At 38.4% G+C, this 20,012-nt stretch overlaps 2 protein-coding genes across 2 annotated transcripts in view; one reads left to right on the forward strand and one right to left on the reverse strand.

The window, feature by feature from the left end:
* LOC103135080 (methyltransferase-like protein 24) overlaps positions 1 to 4,359 on the forward strand; it is a 35,582-nt gene extending 31,223 nt beyond the window's left edge. Inside the window, exon 5 of the mRNA XM_007547677.2 lies at positions 1,973 to 4,359. Within this exon, the coding sequence (XP_007547739.1) occupies positions 1,973 to 2,326 (354 nt within the window). The 3' untranslated portion in view covers positions 2,327 to 4,359. The remainder of the gene's footprint in view (positions 1 to 1,972) is intronic.
* LOC103135076 (pre-mRNA-processing factor 17-like) lies at positions 4,252 to 19,087 on the reverse strand. Its single transcript, XM_007547664.2, has 15 exons — positions 18,865 to 19,087; positions 18,410 to 18,496; positions 17,222 to 17,351; positions 17,059 to 17,145; positions 16,782 to 16,921; positions 16,214 to 16,310; positions 15,920 to 16,059; positions 15,332 to 15,406; positions 14,528 to 14,573; positions 12,883 to 12,984; positions 11,739 to 11,854; positions 10,661 to 10,794; positions 8,425 to 8,501; positions 5,317 to 5,461; positions 4,252 to 4,775 (listed from the first exon to the last, which is right to left on the reverse strand). The coding sequence occupies exons 1-15, from the start codon at positions 19,054 to 19,056 to the stop codon at positions 4,598 to 4,600; spliced, it is 1,746 nt and encodes a 581-aa protein (XP_007547726.1). The 5' UTR covers positions 19,057 to 19,087; the 3' UTR covers positions 4,252 to 4,597.
* Positions 19,088 to 20,012: the final 925 nt, after the last annotated feature.

Below are 20,012 nucleotides of genomic sequence, written 5' to 3' on the forward strand. Positions count from 1 at the left end.
ATTGTTCTCTCTTAAAAGGTTCTGCCAGGCCCCTCAGACAGGAAACAGTCACTCACAAAGGTTAACGCATGCATTTGTGCTGCCTGGAGCATTGATCTGCAATGGGTAAAAACTGCACAAATGACTCTTTTACGGAGCTCTGGTGACCGACTGAGACAAAACACTCACAACGACTCACAAAGAAGCAAATGTCAGTTGCCGAATGTCGCGTCTTGTTTGGAGAAAAGAACTACATATTGGATAATTAACTGCACTATAAGCCAATAAAATCACATTAACAGGGCTACCCAGTCCTCCAACCAGACTTGAGGTGACCAATCCAGTATTTCTTATACCTGCTCTTCAGTTTGCAAACACATGATTTTTTTTTTCCCCCCCCTTTTTTACTTTTACACATCTGGTTTAAATTCATGCCTGTTCACCAAACATCTACAGAACTCCATAAGAAGCTGATAAGGTAAGTTATTACATCAAATGAAGTACTTTACCACCAATAACTGAAATATGAGACAACTTTAAGATTCTATAAAGTTTTCTGGTATTTTTCTTCCATTTTTTAACTACATCTAGAGGCTTGAAATATCCATAATAATTTTTCATCTCTTTTTCACATTTTGTTATGTTATATCCCTAAACTTTGATAGATCTTATTGGAATTCAATATGTCAGCACCAAGTAGCGGGCACATGAAGTGAAAAGAATGGCATACAGCTTTCAAAATCTTTTAAAAATAAAAATCTGAGAAGTGTGGCGTGAATGTGCACGCCGGTCCAAATAGTCAACACTTTGCAAACTTTGCCACCTTTCACCACAGTTACATGATGCTGCCAGCATCATGTATAACAATTGGGATGACAATTGGGAATACAGTGGTATTCCACCTTACTTTCTCTATTCCAGATTAGTAAAAAAAAAAAAACACAAAAAAAAACAAACTTTAAATGGGCAGTATTGTGTAAAATCGACTTTTTTGATCTTCACATTAGGTTATAATGTTATTCCCTCATCAAAAACATAACAGAAGTGTTGCCTCGAGTCTTCCACACACGTTTGAGAAATCCTTTAATCACCCGTTACAACCATGCAGCTATGCAAAACGCCTGGAAGGACCGAGCACCGCCTTCCCGGGGAAGCTCCTCCTCAGAGCCGCAGCTTCCAAGCTTCCGAACTTCCGCCAAACAGAGCAGCCACCCCCTTCTGCTCTCCCTCTCAACTCCTTCAGACTAGCCAGGAGCAAATAGCACACACCTGGTTGAACTGTGGAGCTCATTATACAAACTGATTCTCAGTTCCATGCTGATAAAAGCATTATTAAAGATAAGATCTAGTGAACAATCACAACTACCTTGGAAAATTACAAAAAGTTTGACTTCTTTAAAACGAAGCTAATATAAATAAAAGACGATTTAACACTTCTCTGCAGAGCACTTACAACAGTTTTATTTATTTATTTAGACTCGTGAAACTTGTTATTTTACACTAAGAAATGCTCAAATGTCATCTTTGGTGCATCTATAATTTCTAATTTGCTCTTCAAAGCAAAAACTTATCTTTAACTTTTAAACCCATAAAGGTCAGAAACGGGGCAACTTTAGTAGTTTGCAAAACCTCTGATCAAACTCAAGGTCCTGGAGAGATGCATTAAGCACTGAGCATGCACGAGTCTATTTACATAAATATGACCTCAGGGTGCTATTAACATTCATCTTAGGAAGCAATTCCTCCCCATTCCATCCCAGCAAGCCCTGTCAAGTTGTGCCTCGGCTCAATCCATCATCAGCACTGCTGAAGCAACAGCCGAGGCCAAGCTTCACTTACTCCTTTTACATCCTTTAATAGCTTTTGAATTCAATAACTCGTTGCACCTTAGTGTTATTATTAAGCTACAATAGAACTCATTTATTATCTAGGTGTGAAAGAAATCGTTTTTTTTTTTTTCCCCCCAAATCTTTTTTTTGTCCCTGTGTTCTAGGTGGATGTACTAAAAGCAGACATGGAGAGCGCGGAGTGGAAGATTTTGGAGAACCTTGTTCTGGAAGGAGTCCTGGATTCCGTGGGTCAGCTGCTGCTGGAACTTCACCTGCACTGGGCGGGCTTTGAGGTGGCCGGCGACGACCCGTCTGTGGTGCGGTACTGGTTCAGCCTGCTGAAGGAGCTCGAACGAGCCGGCTTTCGCCTCTTTCGCGTCCACAGCGATCCGAGCACACCTCGCCTTTTTTTACACAAGAACATCTTGAATGCCAGCAGCGCCTACACCCTGAGCTGGGTGAACGTACGGTGGAAGCCTTCATGGACGGCACATAAACATAAAAAGTTAATCTTTTAGACTCGGTCTCTGGTCTGTGACGACCTCTCACATAGATGAAGTAATAACTTCCAGAGGCTCTGTGTTTGTTGGCTGCAGGTCAGCCCGATTTAGACATTCTTGAAGCCTGGCTCACGGCCAGCCGTTCCATCTTCATAAACGACTACGGCCAAAAGACCACACAGGTTGTACAGTGGATACAAAACATACATATTGTTCCAAGGAGAAGGTAAATGAAAGAGCCTGCCTCTCTGAAAGTAAGTGAATATAAAAAAGAAGCAATTTGTACTGCCTACAAAAGGCAGAATGCTATTTACAAGAATACAATCTTTCTCCACACACTTTATAAGGTACAGCTTGCTAGTATCTTTTCCTTTTCCCTTCAGAGCATAGATTCAGCAATGTGTCAGAAACAGTCTTCACAGATTTTCTTGAATATTGACATGACAGCATCACACAAATCCTGCTGAGTGGTTGGCTGCACATCCATGATAGGAATCTCTCGTTCCGCCGCATCCCAAATGTGCTCTGTTGGACTGAGATTTGGTGACTGGCAGAAAGTGGACTACCCCGAGATCAGTGTTGTTAAAGAAACCAGCCTGGGAGGATTTTAGCTGGGCTACGTGGTACTAAAGTCATCCACCTCCTACCACCTAGAAAGTGAAATCACAGTTCCATGTTATCTGACCATCTACCATCTCAATGTAATAGGTCAAGCGGTCTGATGTTTTCTTGTTTGTTCTCTTTGGTGAACTTGTTCAAACCACGGCCTCAAATCCTTGTTCCAGCTGGCTGCCACATCGCCTAGTAGGGTCATCTGAGGCAGCAGGCCATCTGCTTCAAGGTTTAATATGTGATGCATTCAGGGATGGTATTTTGCAATCAATCGTCATTTGAGATACTCTGCCTTGCCATCCATCTTGCACCGATTTTCCTCTGCCATCAATGAGGCGTTATTGTCCAGATAACTGAAAAATATATCCTGTGGATTTTTCTAATCTACCAGCAAGTCATTCTTCTCAGATCACTCCTGCTTGTGGCAAGGAACATTATCATGCTTAAATAGGACACTTCCAGAGGTAAGCACAGTATCCAAAAAATTGTACTCAAGTAAGAGAAGCACTACTTCAACATATTTTTACTCAAGTAAAAGTAAAAAGCAGCCATCCAAGAAATTACCCGAGTACAAACCATATTTGGTAAAAGGTCTACACAAGTACTGAGTAACTGATGAAATTATCATTTAATATTTAGAAATGACATCATCAGATGGATCACATATAAAGTGGAAAGTTTGTAAATTTAAGGACGAAAATGACAATAATTCATACAAGTAGCAAAAACCTATGAAACTTCAACAAAAACTACAGGTTTGTTTAATTGTAGCAAGTAGCGACAGTTCATAATAAAATTACTCAAGTAAAAGTAAAAAGCACAGTGTAGTAAAAATACTCCTAAAAGGACATTTTTCAAAAACAAATTACATTTACTCCAATTACATTAAGTAAATGTAGCTAGTTACTACCCAAATTTGTCCTCTGCCAACAGGTGATGTTTCCATGAATGAGGGTAGATGCTCTACAAGAATGCGTATGTAGGCGGTACCTAATAAAAGTAACATCCACATCAGTAGCAGGACCCGTGGTTTCCCTGGGTTACCCTACACATGTAAGTGCCTCGGCCAGCTTGCCTTCCTCCTGCAGCTCCACCTCTCACAGATTCTTGAATGTCTTTGTCCTCGTTTGTATTCCCACCTTTTTATGGGTCATAAAGTTAGAATACTGGGAATTTTGTGGGTCTAGAATAAAATATCAAATCGCACTGCTGTTGTGTGCAGATAAGATCAAATGTTTCACACGCTCAGCTTATATATATATATTTTTTCTCCCTGACTTTGTGTTTGATGATGGTTAAAGAAATAAATTTTGCACCACAAATCAGTTTCATTTTCTAAAATAGGAAATGGGCAGAATGTTTATTTCCACAAAAGGATGTTTAGATGATTAAAAACACTTTGTAGAACAAGAAATTTAAAAAAGAACAGAACACTACTAGAAATAAAAATACGTGTCGTTGACCCTGTAATATTTCTTTTGCCATATCATTGTTAAAGATTCCAATATGCTCATTCTTGTACACACACAATATGTACATATTTGAGCTTTTATTTCAAGATACAAAAATACACTTAAACAAGTAGACTGGATACCAGCCTGTTGGCTTTCGCTCAAAACTATTTAATAAAGTCCAAGAATCACTGACTTCTGCACATAATTTTAGACGCCATCAGAGTTAGTCCCAGAGTTTGATCTGTCCATCCCAGCCGCAGGTGATGACCTTCGAGGTTTCGTGCGGATGCCACAGAGCACTGATGCAGACTTTGTCGTGAGCCTTGATCCTGTGATAGAGCTTGGTGGTCTTCCAGTCCCAAATGTTCAGCTTTCCATCTGCATCCCCCGATACCACATAGCTGGAAGAAAGACAGCAGTTCAGTAGGAGGAAAAAGGTGGAAGACGTGGCTTTAAAGTCTATTTTTTTCTTTTCTTTTTCTTGTCTGTCAGAAGTTGTGGTGCAGCAATGAATAATGACAGAAGGTTAGAGCATCTGTAAACCAATGTGGGCAGTGGTGGGCGAGACATGGACAAAAATTAAATGAAAGCTGGATTGCCAAAGTTCATGTAATTATAGATTTTTTTTTTTTCTTCTAATCTCATCAGTAAATGGAAGTTCTTACAAAACAAATTAATAAGGAAGCCTTATAGTAATAAAATCCTCTGTTAAAATGTTATGGTATTTATAGTTAGACTGTTACCTGTCACTATTATTGTTATTCTGACTTTGAGATGCACTGAAGTAAAAATATAAAATAAATACACACTGAATTTAATATTTTCCTTCCTGCTTATTAGATAACAACCCTGGTGGCCCACCATTAATTTATTCATAGGCTTTTTTGTCATTGATATTTGAGAAACTTCCTCTGGTTTTTGTTCGATCAGAAAACACTCTACCTCATGTCTGGGGAGAAATCCACTTGGCAGGCGTAGCCGGCCACCATGTGACCCTTGAAGATTTTCTTTTTGTTCAGTCTGAAGCGATTCTGGGCTCCAAAGATAAGAATCTGGTTGTCCATGGACTGGCACGCCAGCCATTTACCTGAAATTAGAAACCAGCGTGTGTAAACAGCGGGAGAAACTCGTCTTTCCCAAGCACAGTTTAAAAGTCTTGGCAAAGCAGCACAAGATGTTTAAAAGGGAAGGGGGGTAAAAAATGTTTATTATCAAGTGAAGCGGCATTAAAGCTACAAGATTGTACAGAACATTTTAAATTGCCTGTTAGCTCACTTCTTGGCCTCATTTGCATGGCTCTGTACAGCCAGAGGTTTAACAAGCAGACACCGAGATCTTTGAAGTCGTATTTTTATGCTGCTGCCGGTCGAGTTGTAAACCTAGCATCTAAATTCAGGACTCGAACATTTTAGCTAGAAAAACAGCAGAAACTTGACTCGAGCATAAAACTTTTAAAATAAAAGGAGGACAGTTCCCCAAGAAGGGCACGGGACCCATCGTTCTACCTTCATTAAATGAGAAAGATTGAAGCAATTTAAGAAAAATTAGGCAGGCTTTCTCATCATTAGGTGCTCAATTATAATCTGTTTCGCGCTGCGTTTCAGCTCTTGACATGACGACAGTTTCAAGTCACTACACAGCAAAGGGAAGCAGTAAATCACTTTCAGGGCATCACACAACTCACTGCACCTCTTAACAGGAACATGATTATTAATGAGGTATGAAAGCAAGGTATCCATTCGGTGTGTACGTGCATGTTACATCCCTCTCCAGAAAAAAAAAAAAAAGAACCTTTAAAAAGCCCCGAAATGTCTACTGTAATAGGTACAGGAGAGCAAAAACAACTTTCAGTGAAATAGGAAGACGCAGGGGACTCAAAAGAACAAGAGACCGTAGATGTGGCGCCAAGGGGGGGCCAGGTGTCATTTAGGCATAAGAGAAAACTGAATGGTTTCCCACTGAGAACACATTCATTATTCACACGCCGCGGAAAAACAAATCATGTTGGGACAAATACAAACGTCGACCAGGAGGAGGGAAGAGAGTAAAAAAAGAGAACATGAGGGGAAAGGGATTTAGGCAGGTGGAGAGGAGGGAGCAAAAAGCTGAGTAAGGCCCCAGCTGAAGATGATGGGCTGCAACACAGAGCCTATTAATTGGAAAACCAAGAGCTGGAGCTAAAGTGGAATGTCCATTTCTGTTAGTGTTCCTTATACAACTTGGTTGCTGTCAGATTCAGTTTCCATTCCCACTCAAAGTTTTGCAAACAAAATAGAAGAAAAAAAAAGGCAAAATTAATCTATCCTAGTGTGTAAAATCTGCATAATAACCCCGAATGCCCTTGTCACACATCTTGATCTGTTCTTAATAAGCATCTGACAACATCAATATTCAGTACAACTGAGACACAGTGCCAGCAGCAAGCCTGCACTACATAAATCATAATACTAATTTCCAACATGCCTGGGCTCAATACATCTGCCCATAAGGAATAGATTGACATTTGGAAAGACGCACTTCTTCACTTCCTTGGCGGGTTTTAATGGGAACATCAATAACGCCTTCAGATCTGTATGTTAATTATGACGCTAAACCGAGGAAACAGTTTGCTTATCGTTGCAAAAAGACAAAAAAAAAAAAAGGGGGGGAGAAAGAGAAGCAGCAGGCCTGGGTCTGTTGGTCGAAAAAAAATAAAATAAAATTCCCTATCAGCATTTTTAAATGTTTGTAGTTTAGGTGCTTTAGGTGGACGGGTACATCTGCGATTTAAATGCTTTGCGATTTCATGTCTTGGTGTACCGGTGGACCTTAATAAATCAGAGTGTCATTTTAAACTTTCTTTAATTTATAATTAAGTTCTAAAGTGAAACTCCTGTTATTTAGATTCATTGCATACACAATATGATTCTTTTCACTTGTTTACTTAGTCAGGGCTTGTTCTCCATGAATATTTATAATACCATACTATGTGACACAGAGGTGAGTGGCCTGCGGTTCTGCTGAGGTTTTAAGGAAGACTGGGTTGCATCCATCCCTATTGCTTATGCACGCCTTCTATATCACGTTTTCTTTTCACTTACTTTCACGCTTGGATACAAGAGTTAGCCTCTTTTAGTGGGCATCAATTAGGGATGGCCGATAAATCAACAAAAATATATATCATGATAAAGATGCGTCATCCATACAAAAAGAAAATATGTCCAGTAGAATTTCACTGAACTCTGGTGCAGAACCGCACAGCATTCTGGGGGATGTAGTCAGAAGAAAAGCTTTAGTAGCTCGACCAGGTGGCATCAATTAACTCACTCACTCATTGGTAACCTAGCAACAAACCATTGAGTAACACCTGTGCAGCAGGAGCTCATCTTAAAAAAAAAAAGACAATGATGTGGAGTGAACGGAGAAAATGAGCGAAACAGGTCATGAGGAAATTGTAGATAAAACAGGAAAGGTGACATCACCGGTTCACATATTTAAAGCAGAAAACAAATCAATACAAAACAAATAATTATAGACAGATGTGAAACACGTCTATTGTGATTTCTGCCGTACCGTCCAGCCCCAGTCTCAACATCTGCCACCTCGACAAATGACAAGTCGGCAGTCTTCCCTAATATTATACAACACTTTGGTATTATCATTTCATAATCATGAAAGTGAACAAAACTTACGGCCCTTCCCAGTGCCAAATAATATGGTTTGCAACAGATGCAGAGGTCTTTGTTCATAACAATTCGCACAGCTGTAACCAGGTGGGAAGCTGCAGGCTGAGAAACTCGGAAATCCAGTTTACCAACAATACAGAAACAACCACAGCAGGCTTGCAGACCACAAACTCTTTAGACTGACTCGGTTTATACCGACTTGTTCTGCAAATCTCGTGCTGTTTTACTCCTCTGAGAAACGGCCAACCTTGGGCAGTATGAATCTACATCAGTGTGGTAATGTAGGTTTGAGTTCCCTAGAGTCCTCCACTCTATGTTGCAGTTTGTGTGTTTTTTTTTTTTTGTTTTTTTTTTGTTTTTTTTTCCAAAATATCAGGGGACTCACCATTGGGAGACAGAGTCACAGCTGGCATGGAGTGCATACTGGGCTCAGCGATGTACTTGAAGTCCACAGGGATGTCCCTGAAAAAGACACAAAGCCTGGTGATCCCATAGGACAACGGATTAAGCACCGGTTCAGCCTCTACAACCCCAAAGGGAAACAGTTAATAAACCTCTCTGCTAACCTCTGCTGTTCTGTCTGCGAGCCTGAAAAATACTTAACACCGACAGCAAAACAGCAGCTGTGGAACAGCAAAATTATCGGTGTAGTTAGAGCTAGTTAGAGCACGTAAATATCTGAATAAAATCCGAAAGCTTTTGATGTCGAACCGTGACTGCACAAGCAACCAATTATTTACGAAATCCTTATTTGCTCTCCTCACACTGTCGCCAGTCCTTTCATGCTCTCTCTGTTTGTCTGCTTTGGCAGAGATGTGCCACTATTTGATCTTAATTGGTCTGAAGCAGATCTTTCACATTTACAGCTCTCTGTGTTTGTCTCTGTCATTATGAATGGAAAGGGCTTTGCTTGGTCGTCGGGGGACGTCTTAAAAAAATAAAGTTACTCAATGTCACTAATGTCTCTCTGTGTCTTTCCCAGCACATTTTGCATCGGAAGTGTGCTTAAGAGTTTTAATCTGGAACTGATCCTGCCATCTGTTTACACTGAGTTATATCAGTGACGGGGAACAGCTGGAGTTAAATGAAAGCAGTTTCAACAAACTAATAAGGGAGAATAAGAAAGTAAGAGATGATAAACATTATTTCTGCAGTTCTCTGGAAGAGAACTCTAAGATTTTTATTACATAATAATTTAAGAACTACAGGAATTTGGAACTTAATTATGTAGCTAATATTTACCTATGAGCAATTTTTTTTTTTTTAAATGACAGAAATAGACACTCTCCTATGTCAAATAAATCGATAATCAATGTAACGTTTTGATTTTAATCCCCTAAACATAAAAATAAACACATTTAGGAAACAGAACTTTATTGCCTGTTTAATTTTCTACTTATTCATATACATTTTATTATTCTGTATGAATTACAAAAATAAATTCTTAAAATATAATTTATGACAGTACTAGAAATCTGAACAAGGAGTTCAAAGTTTTTTTAGGACTCAAATTAAATTCAGCAAGTAAAGCTTTTGAAGTCCTGCAGTGGAGCTGTAGAGAGAAATGGAACAACAAATACAATTTTTGTCCAAGGGACATTATTGACTAATAAACGTGTGTTTACAGTGATTACGCTTGAGAAGACAACAGGATTTTTAGAAGAATCTGATCCGTAGTAAAAAGTCAGGCTGGAAAGTTTCTTGCTTAAAAGACTAATTTAAATTAAAATAAACCAGAGAAGTTCGCTGCCCAAACTGTGACCATAAATTGCAACAGTTATTTTCATAACTTTATTCTTTTTTCCCCCCTCAGGTGCATATTAGCAAATATTAAGCAAAGCTCTCAGATTGATTATCCTAAAAACCTTCATCAATACTTGTTCCCTAATAATAAACCAGTGCTTTAGATTTATTTACTTCTCAGACACATCTGATGTATGTAAATATATGAAAAAAAAACAAAAAAACAACAAAAAAAAAACATGTAAGCTTAAATATATGTAGGTATTTACCTCTTATGGATTTTTAATCTATAAATCTGTGCCCAACCTTTCTCTACAGTCAATATATGTCTTCTGGCCAATTCAAATAATTGTCAGGCAATTAATCTGGTCAACAACTTGTTGATTTACTCCCACAGTTTTGTCTCCCAGGAGACAATGTGGAAAACAGACTCTCAGGCTACAGCTGATTGGCTTCTTCTGGTCTTTACAAGATCAACATTTGCTCTCTGTTTCTAAATTTAAAAATATGGAAGTTTTTTTTTTTTTGTGCAGTTGGGAAAAACAAACTAGGAGCTTCTTTTCACTAAAAATATAAAGCAGAGAATAAAAGTCCTTATTCTAAATATTAAGGCCTGCTATAAATATTTACAATCTTTGAGACGGAAACAGCAGAGCTTGTTTATATCCCCACAGGCACTGGAGCCAATAAACATATCATTGTTGGTGGTCTGTCTTGACTGTCTGCTGACACCAAACAAGCCAGGACATATTAGCATTGCAACAACAAAAATAAAAGTGAATATTAATAGGGATAATCAAGAGTTCTGGTTAAGAATATTCAAACTGGAGCATTTAAGACAAAGATTCTGCATCCTTTAATTCGTAGTCTTTACTCACCACTCCCAGACTCGCAGACTCTTATCATCTGACGTGCTGACAAAGCGGCGATTTTCGTCAACAAAGGTGATGGTGTTCACAGCACCCAGGTGGCGATCGTACTCCTGAACCACCTCGCTCGTCCTGATGTCCCACTGTCCAGCAAACACGGGCAGAAAGCAAAACAGAAACAAGTAAACACTCAAACCCCAAACAAGTCTAAACACACAGGATGATCTGAACAACCAGCGGAGAATCAACCGTAATAAAAAAAAGTGTCAGCATACAGTTTTCTAAGCCAAGAGAAGATCAGATGGATGACATCTGATCTTCAAACATTGTTTGAGGAAATGTTTGAACATTTCCTCAAACATTCTCCTTTGAGGAAATGTTCAATCTGTGTCAGCATTGAGAAATTGGTCAACTGCGGTGAAGCGGTGACAGTGATTAGCAATAAAATCAAACCGGCCTCGGATTTGAGCATCAATATATTTTTGGAGAGGATCTTGCACAAATTAAGATGTAAAAAAAAAAAGTTTCCACGCAGATGCTCCCACCCCCAGGCAAGAAAACAAACAAGAAACGTGCATGCAGTTCTGTCCAATTTCATTTGTGCTCTTTTATTTAAATCCTCCCCTTGGGGCCAGCAGCCATCTGTGTTCGTCGCCTGGAGGACAACTGCATGATTTAACGTTAGCCCCGATTGAGATAACAAATGCAATTCACACCGATAGTTAGGGAGCAGAGCTGGTGCTTTCTTTTTATATATCTTTTAATAGTTTATTCTTAGAAGAAAAATATATAAAATCTTTCAGCTCCATTTGTCCTCTGGATGTTACTACCACACAAACTTTTACGTGATGTGATGGTTGCACTACATTACACCGTTTTCTTCACTGCTCGTGTGCAGCCTGTGATTAATGACTTGCTCTAGTCCTGTCATCCACTGATCCCCGTGCAAGTCCCACAGAGATTCGTACACAAGTGCTGAAGTTTGAGAGAGAAGTGTAGTTCGTGCTCCCATGAGCTCAGGCGCCAAACGCGGAAACTGTAGTGCATCTGCCCTGCCGACAAAAGCGGATCGCTCGCTGTCCTTTACCTGAACAATCTTCTTATCTGACATCCCGGCCACAAAAAGATTCTGCTTGTCCTCGTCCGGATTGAACTTGACGCAGTAGGGTACCTTCCTGTTTGTGAAGCGAGAGATACACTGGCCTGTGGAGAGGGAAGTAAATTGAAAGTCAGGGTTCCAGAAAAATCCATTGTTTCTTCTTTTTTTTTTTTTCTCTCCTTTTCTCCATTACGGCACACTAAAGCTGTCCACAACTTAAAGAACACAGTCTGCAACTTTTGTTGCTGTGGTGCTCAATCCCCAGGGGGAGCGACAAGTCAGCTGGAAAACAGAAAATGCTGTTTACTTCTGTTCATTCTGCGAGGAAGATAGTGCTGCATATGAAGGAATACAAAACTGCAATGGGGACTTTTCAATCAAATCTACCTGCTGCTGGGACAGAGTTAGATAAACAATCTCTATCACACAGAAATCAACAAAACAGACAACAATTTAAGAAATATCTTCTTTTTTTTTTTTAAACAAATCAACAAGTGGGGGATTTAACTCTTTTCTGCCCTCTGCTGGAGAAGCATTCTTCAACTTGAAAGGGTGTCAAATTTCAACACAACAGAGGGAGGATGTAAAGAAAAGGCTTTATTCTACACAGAGACGTAGACAAAAGTAGCTGTTCATTTGCTATGTAGTAGAATCAAGACTCAGTCAAAAGGTGACAAAATGCATTTCACAGCAATAAATGTCAATAAGTGCTTCCTGGCGGTGTCTGCACCACATGACAAAGCAACATGTCTGTTCAGCCACCTGAAATCAGAACCTGGACTGGTCTAGAAGAGACAAATTAGAGATGCACCAATCCGATGTTAATATCTGTATTGGTCCCGATACTGTGAGAAATTCTAGATATCAGTGACAATGTGACTGATCCATAAGGGCAGATCTATTCAGTCGAATTCTATACTTAGTGCTCTGAACAATGGCATGCTTCATTATTTATTTTACATTATATTTAAAATCCACAATTCCACTTTCTGAAAAATTTGAAAGAAGGTTTGTTGCAGTTTATTTTTACATGTTTGACCAAGATAAGTCAACCTATTGTTTTTGTCAGTTTCTTTATTATTTATTTTACATTGGCAGTTATATATCTAATTCTGTAAGAGACGCAGCTTACCTGTCTCAGAGTCCCACAGTTTAAGGTAGCGGTCGTATGCAGCACTGAGGAACTGAGTCCCACTGTTGTTGAAGCAAATGTCTCGCACTGCTTTGCTGTGACCTAATGCACAAAAAAGAAAAAAAATCAAAGCAATTATAAGCACACAACTATTGCAATAAAATCATATTTTTACACTCAACAAAAAATATGGCAAATTTTTGCCTCAGATGACTTATTGCTTACTGGCAAAATTATTCCATGATTCCACATGTGGAAGATGTGGAAGGGAAAATGTTTAGCAGAGCCTAACGAGGGAAAGGCTAAAACAAAAATTACAAGCCATAATTACGTCTTCAATGGCTGCGTGCTCTGTTTTCCTTCTAATTCATGTCCTTAACTGTCTGGCTCTTCCTCGTGCAGGAAGGTGATTTGAGATCCCTGCAGTCTGACTATTTGCAGCTTTCTCCCTTGTTAAAACCAGCTTTTATCAGAGGTATGCTGTTTCCACAGTGATAACAGAGCCCACTGAGGCTAAGCACCTGTCTGCACTCTTCCTCTAACCAGGCCTGCTGGCAGACCAAAGGCAACAGCATCGCCACTGAAAGCCTTGCGCTGATGTGTGTGCAGAAACGCACATGCATTACTACCACTGAAAACAGGTCACACAAGTAAGCAAATATCCCCCGTGTCCCTGGCTGAATTAAAATATGAAAATATCACTGATTGATATTCATGAATTTCCCTACCCTCGCTGTTCCCTGTTTTACTAAGTGATCCTTCGGGTTGGATGCTTCAAACCAGTCCACATTCTGTGCGGCGTTCAGTCAAAGTGGGTACTTCAAGCAGAAGTTTACAGAGCGACATATGCATTTAAAATGGAAGACCGGCAAGTCGTATGTTTTAATTTATGGTAAATGTGCGTGTACTGGAAAGAGTCCGATCCCTCAGGAAAAATATCACAGCTTCAGAATAGAAAAATAAATATTACATAGCTGATCATTAAATGCAGAGCAATGTTAATATTCACCCAGTGACATAACTAAATACTTCTAAAACTGCATTAGATAAGAAAAAAAAATAGATATATATTTTAATCAGTATTGCCTTACATATGGACTCTTTTGTAATTTCATTCATTCCTAACTGGGTTTCCTTCTCCCCCCCCCCACATCGCCTCTCCATGTTCTGTGCCCTCCCTTGCCCCTCGTTCCCTTCAGCCCCTGGGCTGCTGAATTATGCATGTTCTGTGAAGGAGCTGAAAAGCAGAACCAAAGCTGCAAACAATCTCTATCCTGACAGTGTGCTGTCAGGGAGGAGTAGCAGAGTGTCTTGCATGCATTAGCCTAAAAACACTCAAACCTGGAATAATAAATATTTCTCTGTATGTATAATTAAATTTAAAACGTAGCATCTCTGACAGTGGTCAGCAGATTTAAATGTTCCAGTGACGATGAGCTCATATCCGTCACTGCCGCACGTTTCCCAAAAGGCTATGTTTATTCAGAGCTTGAGCATATTTTCTGTCAGCATGTTTGCAGATGACATGCTGTTGTTCAGGAACTCTTGAGGGATGCAGCACTCAAAATTACATAAATAAAAAGATTCATCACCAGTTGACAACTTTCAAATAAACCATAGATTTAACAAAAAAATGCTTACTTACCAATAAATGTACGGAGACACCTCCTCTCTCCGTAGACCTCCCACAGCTAGAGAGAATTAGACACATCGAGTGATGGCCTGATCAGTACAGAGCATTGATGTGCTCAATGTTGTGCATATTTGTACAACGCTGTGTCTTGACTAAAATAGTCAACCAAAATAATCAAATGCACTGATCAGGTTTTTCTGGGGTGAAAATATTAGCTATACCACATGAGAAAAATATGTGCTGCAGGTCGGCTGATAAAGGTTGCTCTTTTGTATCCAAGAGAAAACAAAGGAATTAACCCCATTTATACATCAAAGCACATCAAAGTATCTAATGACCTTAAACGACCTTCAGTAGATATTAAAAAAAAAAAAGTGAATCAAACACCTGTCTCTGATTAATGTGCTTACAGATCAAAACAGTGGAAGTTTGAAGTTTTCATAAAAAAAAAAAAATACATTTCCCACTATTGGATGAAGGGGGGAAAAATGCATATTCTGATTTGGGTTCCTACAGTATTTACATTTCAAAATTTCCTACTCATACTCAATGTTTTAGACTTTTCTATCAATATAAAATGACATCGTGGACATATGGGCAAAACATAAGTTTGGTTTTAACATCTGTTATATTCTAGTCATTTAATCCAACATTCAGTCCAATGCACTCTTAGAGCACCTCATCTTAAGACTGTAAACATAGGCAGCCACCTTGAAATGTAACAGTAAAATTATTAACATCTACTATCTTGAGGGAATCAAGAGTCTGTGCTGCTTAAATGACCTTCTGCTGTTATTAGATAATTTGATAATATACCTTGATCTTGCAGTCCATGGAAGAGGAGAGCAGAAGATGACCAGACCTGGGATATAATCGGATAGCACTGACACCCTGGAAACAAACAGATTTATTTACTTATTTATCTCCTTCTTATGAAAGTATTTGTTAGTACCGATATCATACAGTGTTGTACTGTACAGTTTTGGGTTTTATCTAGCTTTCAGGTGTCACAGTTTATAACATCTACACATTTTTGTGCATCTTTTTAACTGGTGAAATGTTTTTGAGAGGTTGATGGTTTTCAAAGTAAAGTCACACTTTACACAATAATGTAGCACACATGAATTCATTTCAATTCAAAATGCTTACAAAGACATTTTGAATTGTCTTACAAAGACAATTGAATTGTCTTACATTGGCATTTTGAATTGTCTTACAAAGACAATTCAAAATGTCTGACAATCTTACAGTGTTTGTCACTGAGAGACAAACACTCTCAGTGTTCCTAGTTTTCTTTTTGCATGTCAAAATGTTCAGAGAAAGAAACCATAGAAATATCAACAGAGCTCACTTTCAGGTTACTTCATTAGCAACAAACCCCCATGTTCTCCTTTTCCCACTTACCTTGGTGTGTCCAGACCAGACATGAATCTGTTTCTTTGGCAGGTAACACTTATCTGGAGCATCTGCAGAGCGCAAGTTGACGCCCACATCCTGTGGAACATGGAGGTATGACCTGCCCTGGTAGTCATACATGTCTTTGACTGCAGACAGGAAGAAAGACAAAATGTGATGTTTAAAACAAATTTAAAAAAAAGGAGAGAAAATTTAACTCCTCTTAGTCATTAACCGTGGAAAAAGATTGTTTTTGATTAATTTCACTAAAAGCCATTGAAAACATAAAAGCATCTTAATTACCGTGAAGAATGGTCTTCTCTTCTCCTGGAGCCTCGTCTTCATTCCTTCCCTTCTTCTGCCTTTTAGCAGTGATCTCATCGAGTTCTTTCTTCTCTTCCTGTACAATAAAATTAATTATGAGGAAACAACCCAGCAATTGTCATATTTTATATATTTATGAAGACAGGCCCGGCAACGTGAATCAGTTTAATCTCGAATGAATGCCAGATTATGAGGGCTTTAACATGGCTGTGTGGGCGAGTGGAGTCACAAAGCCAGTGATAAGTAGCATCTGCTGCACCAAATGTCTGATCTAATGTAGAAAAATACATTAGACTGGATATAAAGGCCTATACAGTTGCCTCTTGGTAGCTGCAGAAAAAAAAAAACATTCTGTTGGGGCTTTAACTTCAGTATTCCTGCTACGAATTATAATAAAGAATAAAATACAGACACTCTGCTTCATAATTGTGATTTAAAGACAATCACATATAATTTAATACATGTTACAAATGATCAGCAAATCATTCTGTAAACCAGCAATCAAGTTACACTAACATGTTTTCTAGCACATAAAACAATATTTCACCTCTGACGGTTTGGCCACATCTTTTTCGTCCACATATTTCGCCCACGGCCCCAGGAAGTTGTCAATCTCTCCCGCGTCCCCACCTTTGACCTTCTTCCGTTTCTCTGGCTTCTTCTGACCACTTTCAAAGACAGTCAGTCCTGGAGGAAGGAAGGATTACATTAGAGGTATTACAATTGTTTAATAATAACACACACACACACACACACACACATATATATATATATAAAAGTTATTAAACAAACTAATTTAAAAGATAATCATTATTAATGCACACCTTTGTTTTTTTCAGCCTCTTCCACAGCACCAATATAGCTACAAGAGGAAGCTTCGTGTGTGTCAACAGAAGGATCTAAAGCGTAACCTACAAGCAGACAGAAGAATGTTGTTAAAAGAAAAAATGGTGTGCTACCTGCCCTAGAGGATACAGATCATTTTACCATAAGTAGAGAAAGTCCTCCTTTGCTGTTCAAACATAAAATCATTGACGTGAGCAGGTTCTGCATAGCCAGACAGCATGTTCCTTGGGGCCGACATCTGCTGGGACTTATACGGATTCGTCGGCCCAAACTAAAATGAAATGAGGCAACGATTATTGTCAATGTCATCAAAAAGTGTTGGTTTTAGTTGCACTTAGCACAGTGCTTTCATTGATTTAAGAAAAATCACGAGTTTCTGACCAAATGGTTTTCTAGAACAAGTCACCTTTTTTTGTAAAATAACATGCATTTCAATAGCAACCAGCTTTGTGATTCATAGAAGAGAAAATAAATGAATAAGATGGCAGAAGGATCAGGAGCAAAGATCTCTTCTCCTAAGGAAAAGAGAAATCAGGGGTCGACATGAACAAGATTTTTTTTTTGAAAAAACAGATGCTATGAACCAACCAAAGGATTTTTCAAAAGTATCTTGGCTTCAAGAACAAAAATAAACCAATCTGTATTCTAAGTGCAGCAGTGAAACTAATCTTTTCCCAAGAAAATATCATCTTCATAATTCACAGTGGTTACAGCAAAGCTCAGCACATTGGCCCAATTCAATATGAACTGTTTTAGTTCATATCGAATTAGAAAAAGTTATTTTAGAAAGAGTTACTTAGCTGCTGTAAAACTGTATCATGCCACATGTTGACATATCTAAAAATACATTTTACATGGGTATTTTTTGAAGGGACACCATGTTCTGTCCTGGTTAAGTAGGTAATGGACACTCTTATGTGTAGAAGATCTACAGTGGGTGAAAGGTGTAAGATGTACGTTGAGCTACCTCATCTTTTTTTTAATATATTCAGTATTTAATGATCATCTGCCCTGTAGTCATATATGTATTTAACTCAATTCATAAGACTCAGTCACATGAAGCATTAAGAATGCTAAGGTGAGTCAATCACCAATCCATCTGCATAGGGTAGAATGAAGTTAAGTAAAGTTACTACCAAATCTTTACTTCAACATTTAATTAGGACTTAATTAGAAGTTTTGATTTTTTTGAAGTTATTTTTGAAGTTTTTTGAAGTTACTCTCTTTTGAAACAATTTTTTTATTCATGGAAACCTTTTGACTTGCAGGTGTACATTTTACGTGCAAACATATTAGTTTGTAGTTCTGTAATATTTTTGACGGACTTACCTCAGGGGCAAACATCGTTTCATATGTTGGGTTATAAGTGACTTCTTTCAGTGAAGGGTCCAAGTGTATGCCAGTCTCAACAGCCTCCTGACATGGAGACATAAATAATTAGCTAACAATGTTAACCAACTGATCTCACCAAGTTATAAAGTACCAACCCAATGAAATTAGAAGATGGAGATTGTTCTCTGTTTGCAAAAAGTACGATTAACTAAACCTTGCATTACAATTAATAATATAGTAGTACATTCAGATAGCTATATCAGCGAAAATAAAAAGCAACAATGCCAAGAGTGTAAGCTACAGCTCAACGCCTTATGCTCTCCTATTCATTTTCCATTTAGTAGATGAAGTTGGTTATATTATAGTAGACAATACATTTAGTCAAGTCATTAAATACAAAATCCGCATTCAACGTCAAGCTAACGTTAGCTAGACAGCATCTCTTAGCTTACCTTAACAGCGACCTCCGGGGCAGAATTAAGAACAGCTAAAGACATTGTGGGTCCAGACTGCAGAGGTTTAAGGTGAGCCGTAGCATCCGGATCATCCGGACCAACTTTCTCGATACTGGTATTAGATTCTGACTCGTTTTCGGAGTCGGAATCGCTCCCGTACGAAGCGAGGGAAGCTATGGCGGCAGACATGTTGAATGTTGTGAAGTCACCGGAAGCAGGAGGCGGGACATCCGCTGGAAGGAAAAAAAAAGAGGGAACAAGACGCGCAGAAATAAAACTTGAAACTTACTTACCAGAAACTGGACTGTGATTTAATTTTGTTACAATAGTTCTACCCAGTGGGAGGGGAGAGGGGTGAGGGGAGTCAGATAAAAAGTAGCTGAATGAATTCATAAAATTACTTAAAGTGAAGCATGGAAAATGGATAGAAACTGCTACAACTGCAATTTTCAGATCACTACTCTACCTGGTTTATGTAACTTAAGTTAAGAAATCATAGAGTTCAAGACTTTTAATCATAGAAGTTACCGCATTATTTTTTACTAACAGCCTGTAGCGAGTTCTAGATTGTATGTTTGGTCATTTAAACAAGTAGCTATAAGCACATTTTTGTTCGCTTTACTTTTTTCATTTGAAACATCAGTACAGGGTACATCAGTATTGAAAAAATACTCATAACAATTACCGTCATCATTAATATGTCAATCTGTGAACGATATGTTTAAAAGGGAGTAGGAAAAAAACAAGAAAAACAAACAGCTGGGTCATGCTAGAATAGTGCAAAATTTTATCACAAAATCTCATTTGCTTATTTCACATTAATTTACTTACACATTATTAAAGACACACGTTGGTCGTAATAAAAATGACCTGTTTGTATATTCCCTAATTCATACATTTGTACCTTTTTTGTATTTTATTGAACACGCCAATCTTCACTTTTTCTTTATCCAAAAAAGTTGTGGGTTCGTGGCAAAATATATATTTTTTTCTTTATTGATTTGTAATTTTTGCTTGAAATATGTTGTCTGTTTGAAAAAGCACTACAAGACATGACCCATATATGAAATCCATGAAAAATAGTTTTACAAATATCTCTCAGCTCCATACAATAATTTCTAAAAATTCAATTTTTTTTTTTTACT

The sequence above is a fragment of the Poecilia formosa genome, unplaced genomic scaffold (genome assembly GCF_000485575.1).
Source record: "Poecilia formosa unplaced genomic scaffold, Poecilia_formosa-5.1.2 Scaffold1, whole genome shotgun sequence".
NCBI classification, from domain to species: domain Eukaryota; kingdom Metazoa; phylum Chordata; class Actinopteri; order Cyprinodontiformes; family Poeciliidae; genus Poecilia; species Poecilia formosa.

Bases quoted from the DNA above. Each gene is read 5' to 3' on its own strand.
- LOC103135076 (XM_007547664.2), bottom strand. From the start codon at position 19,056: ATGTCTGCCGCCATAGCTTCCCTCGCTTCGTACGGGAGCGATTCCGAC. The intron at 16,311-16,781 runs GTGAAATATTGT...TTTATTGTACAG, and splicing joins ATGTGGCCAAACCGTCAGAG to GAAGAGAAGAAAGAACTCGA. The intron at 14,574-15,331 runs GTATATTATCAA...AATTCTCTCTAG, and splicing joins CCATGGACTGCAAGATCAAG to CTGTGGGAGGTCTACGGAGA.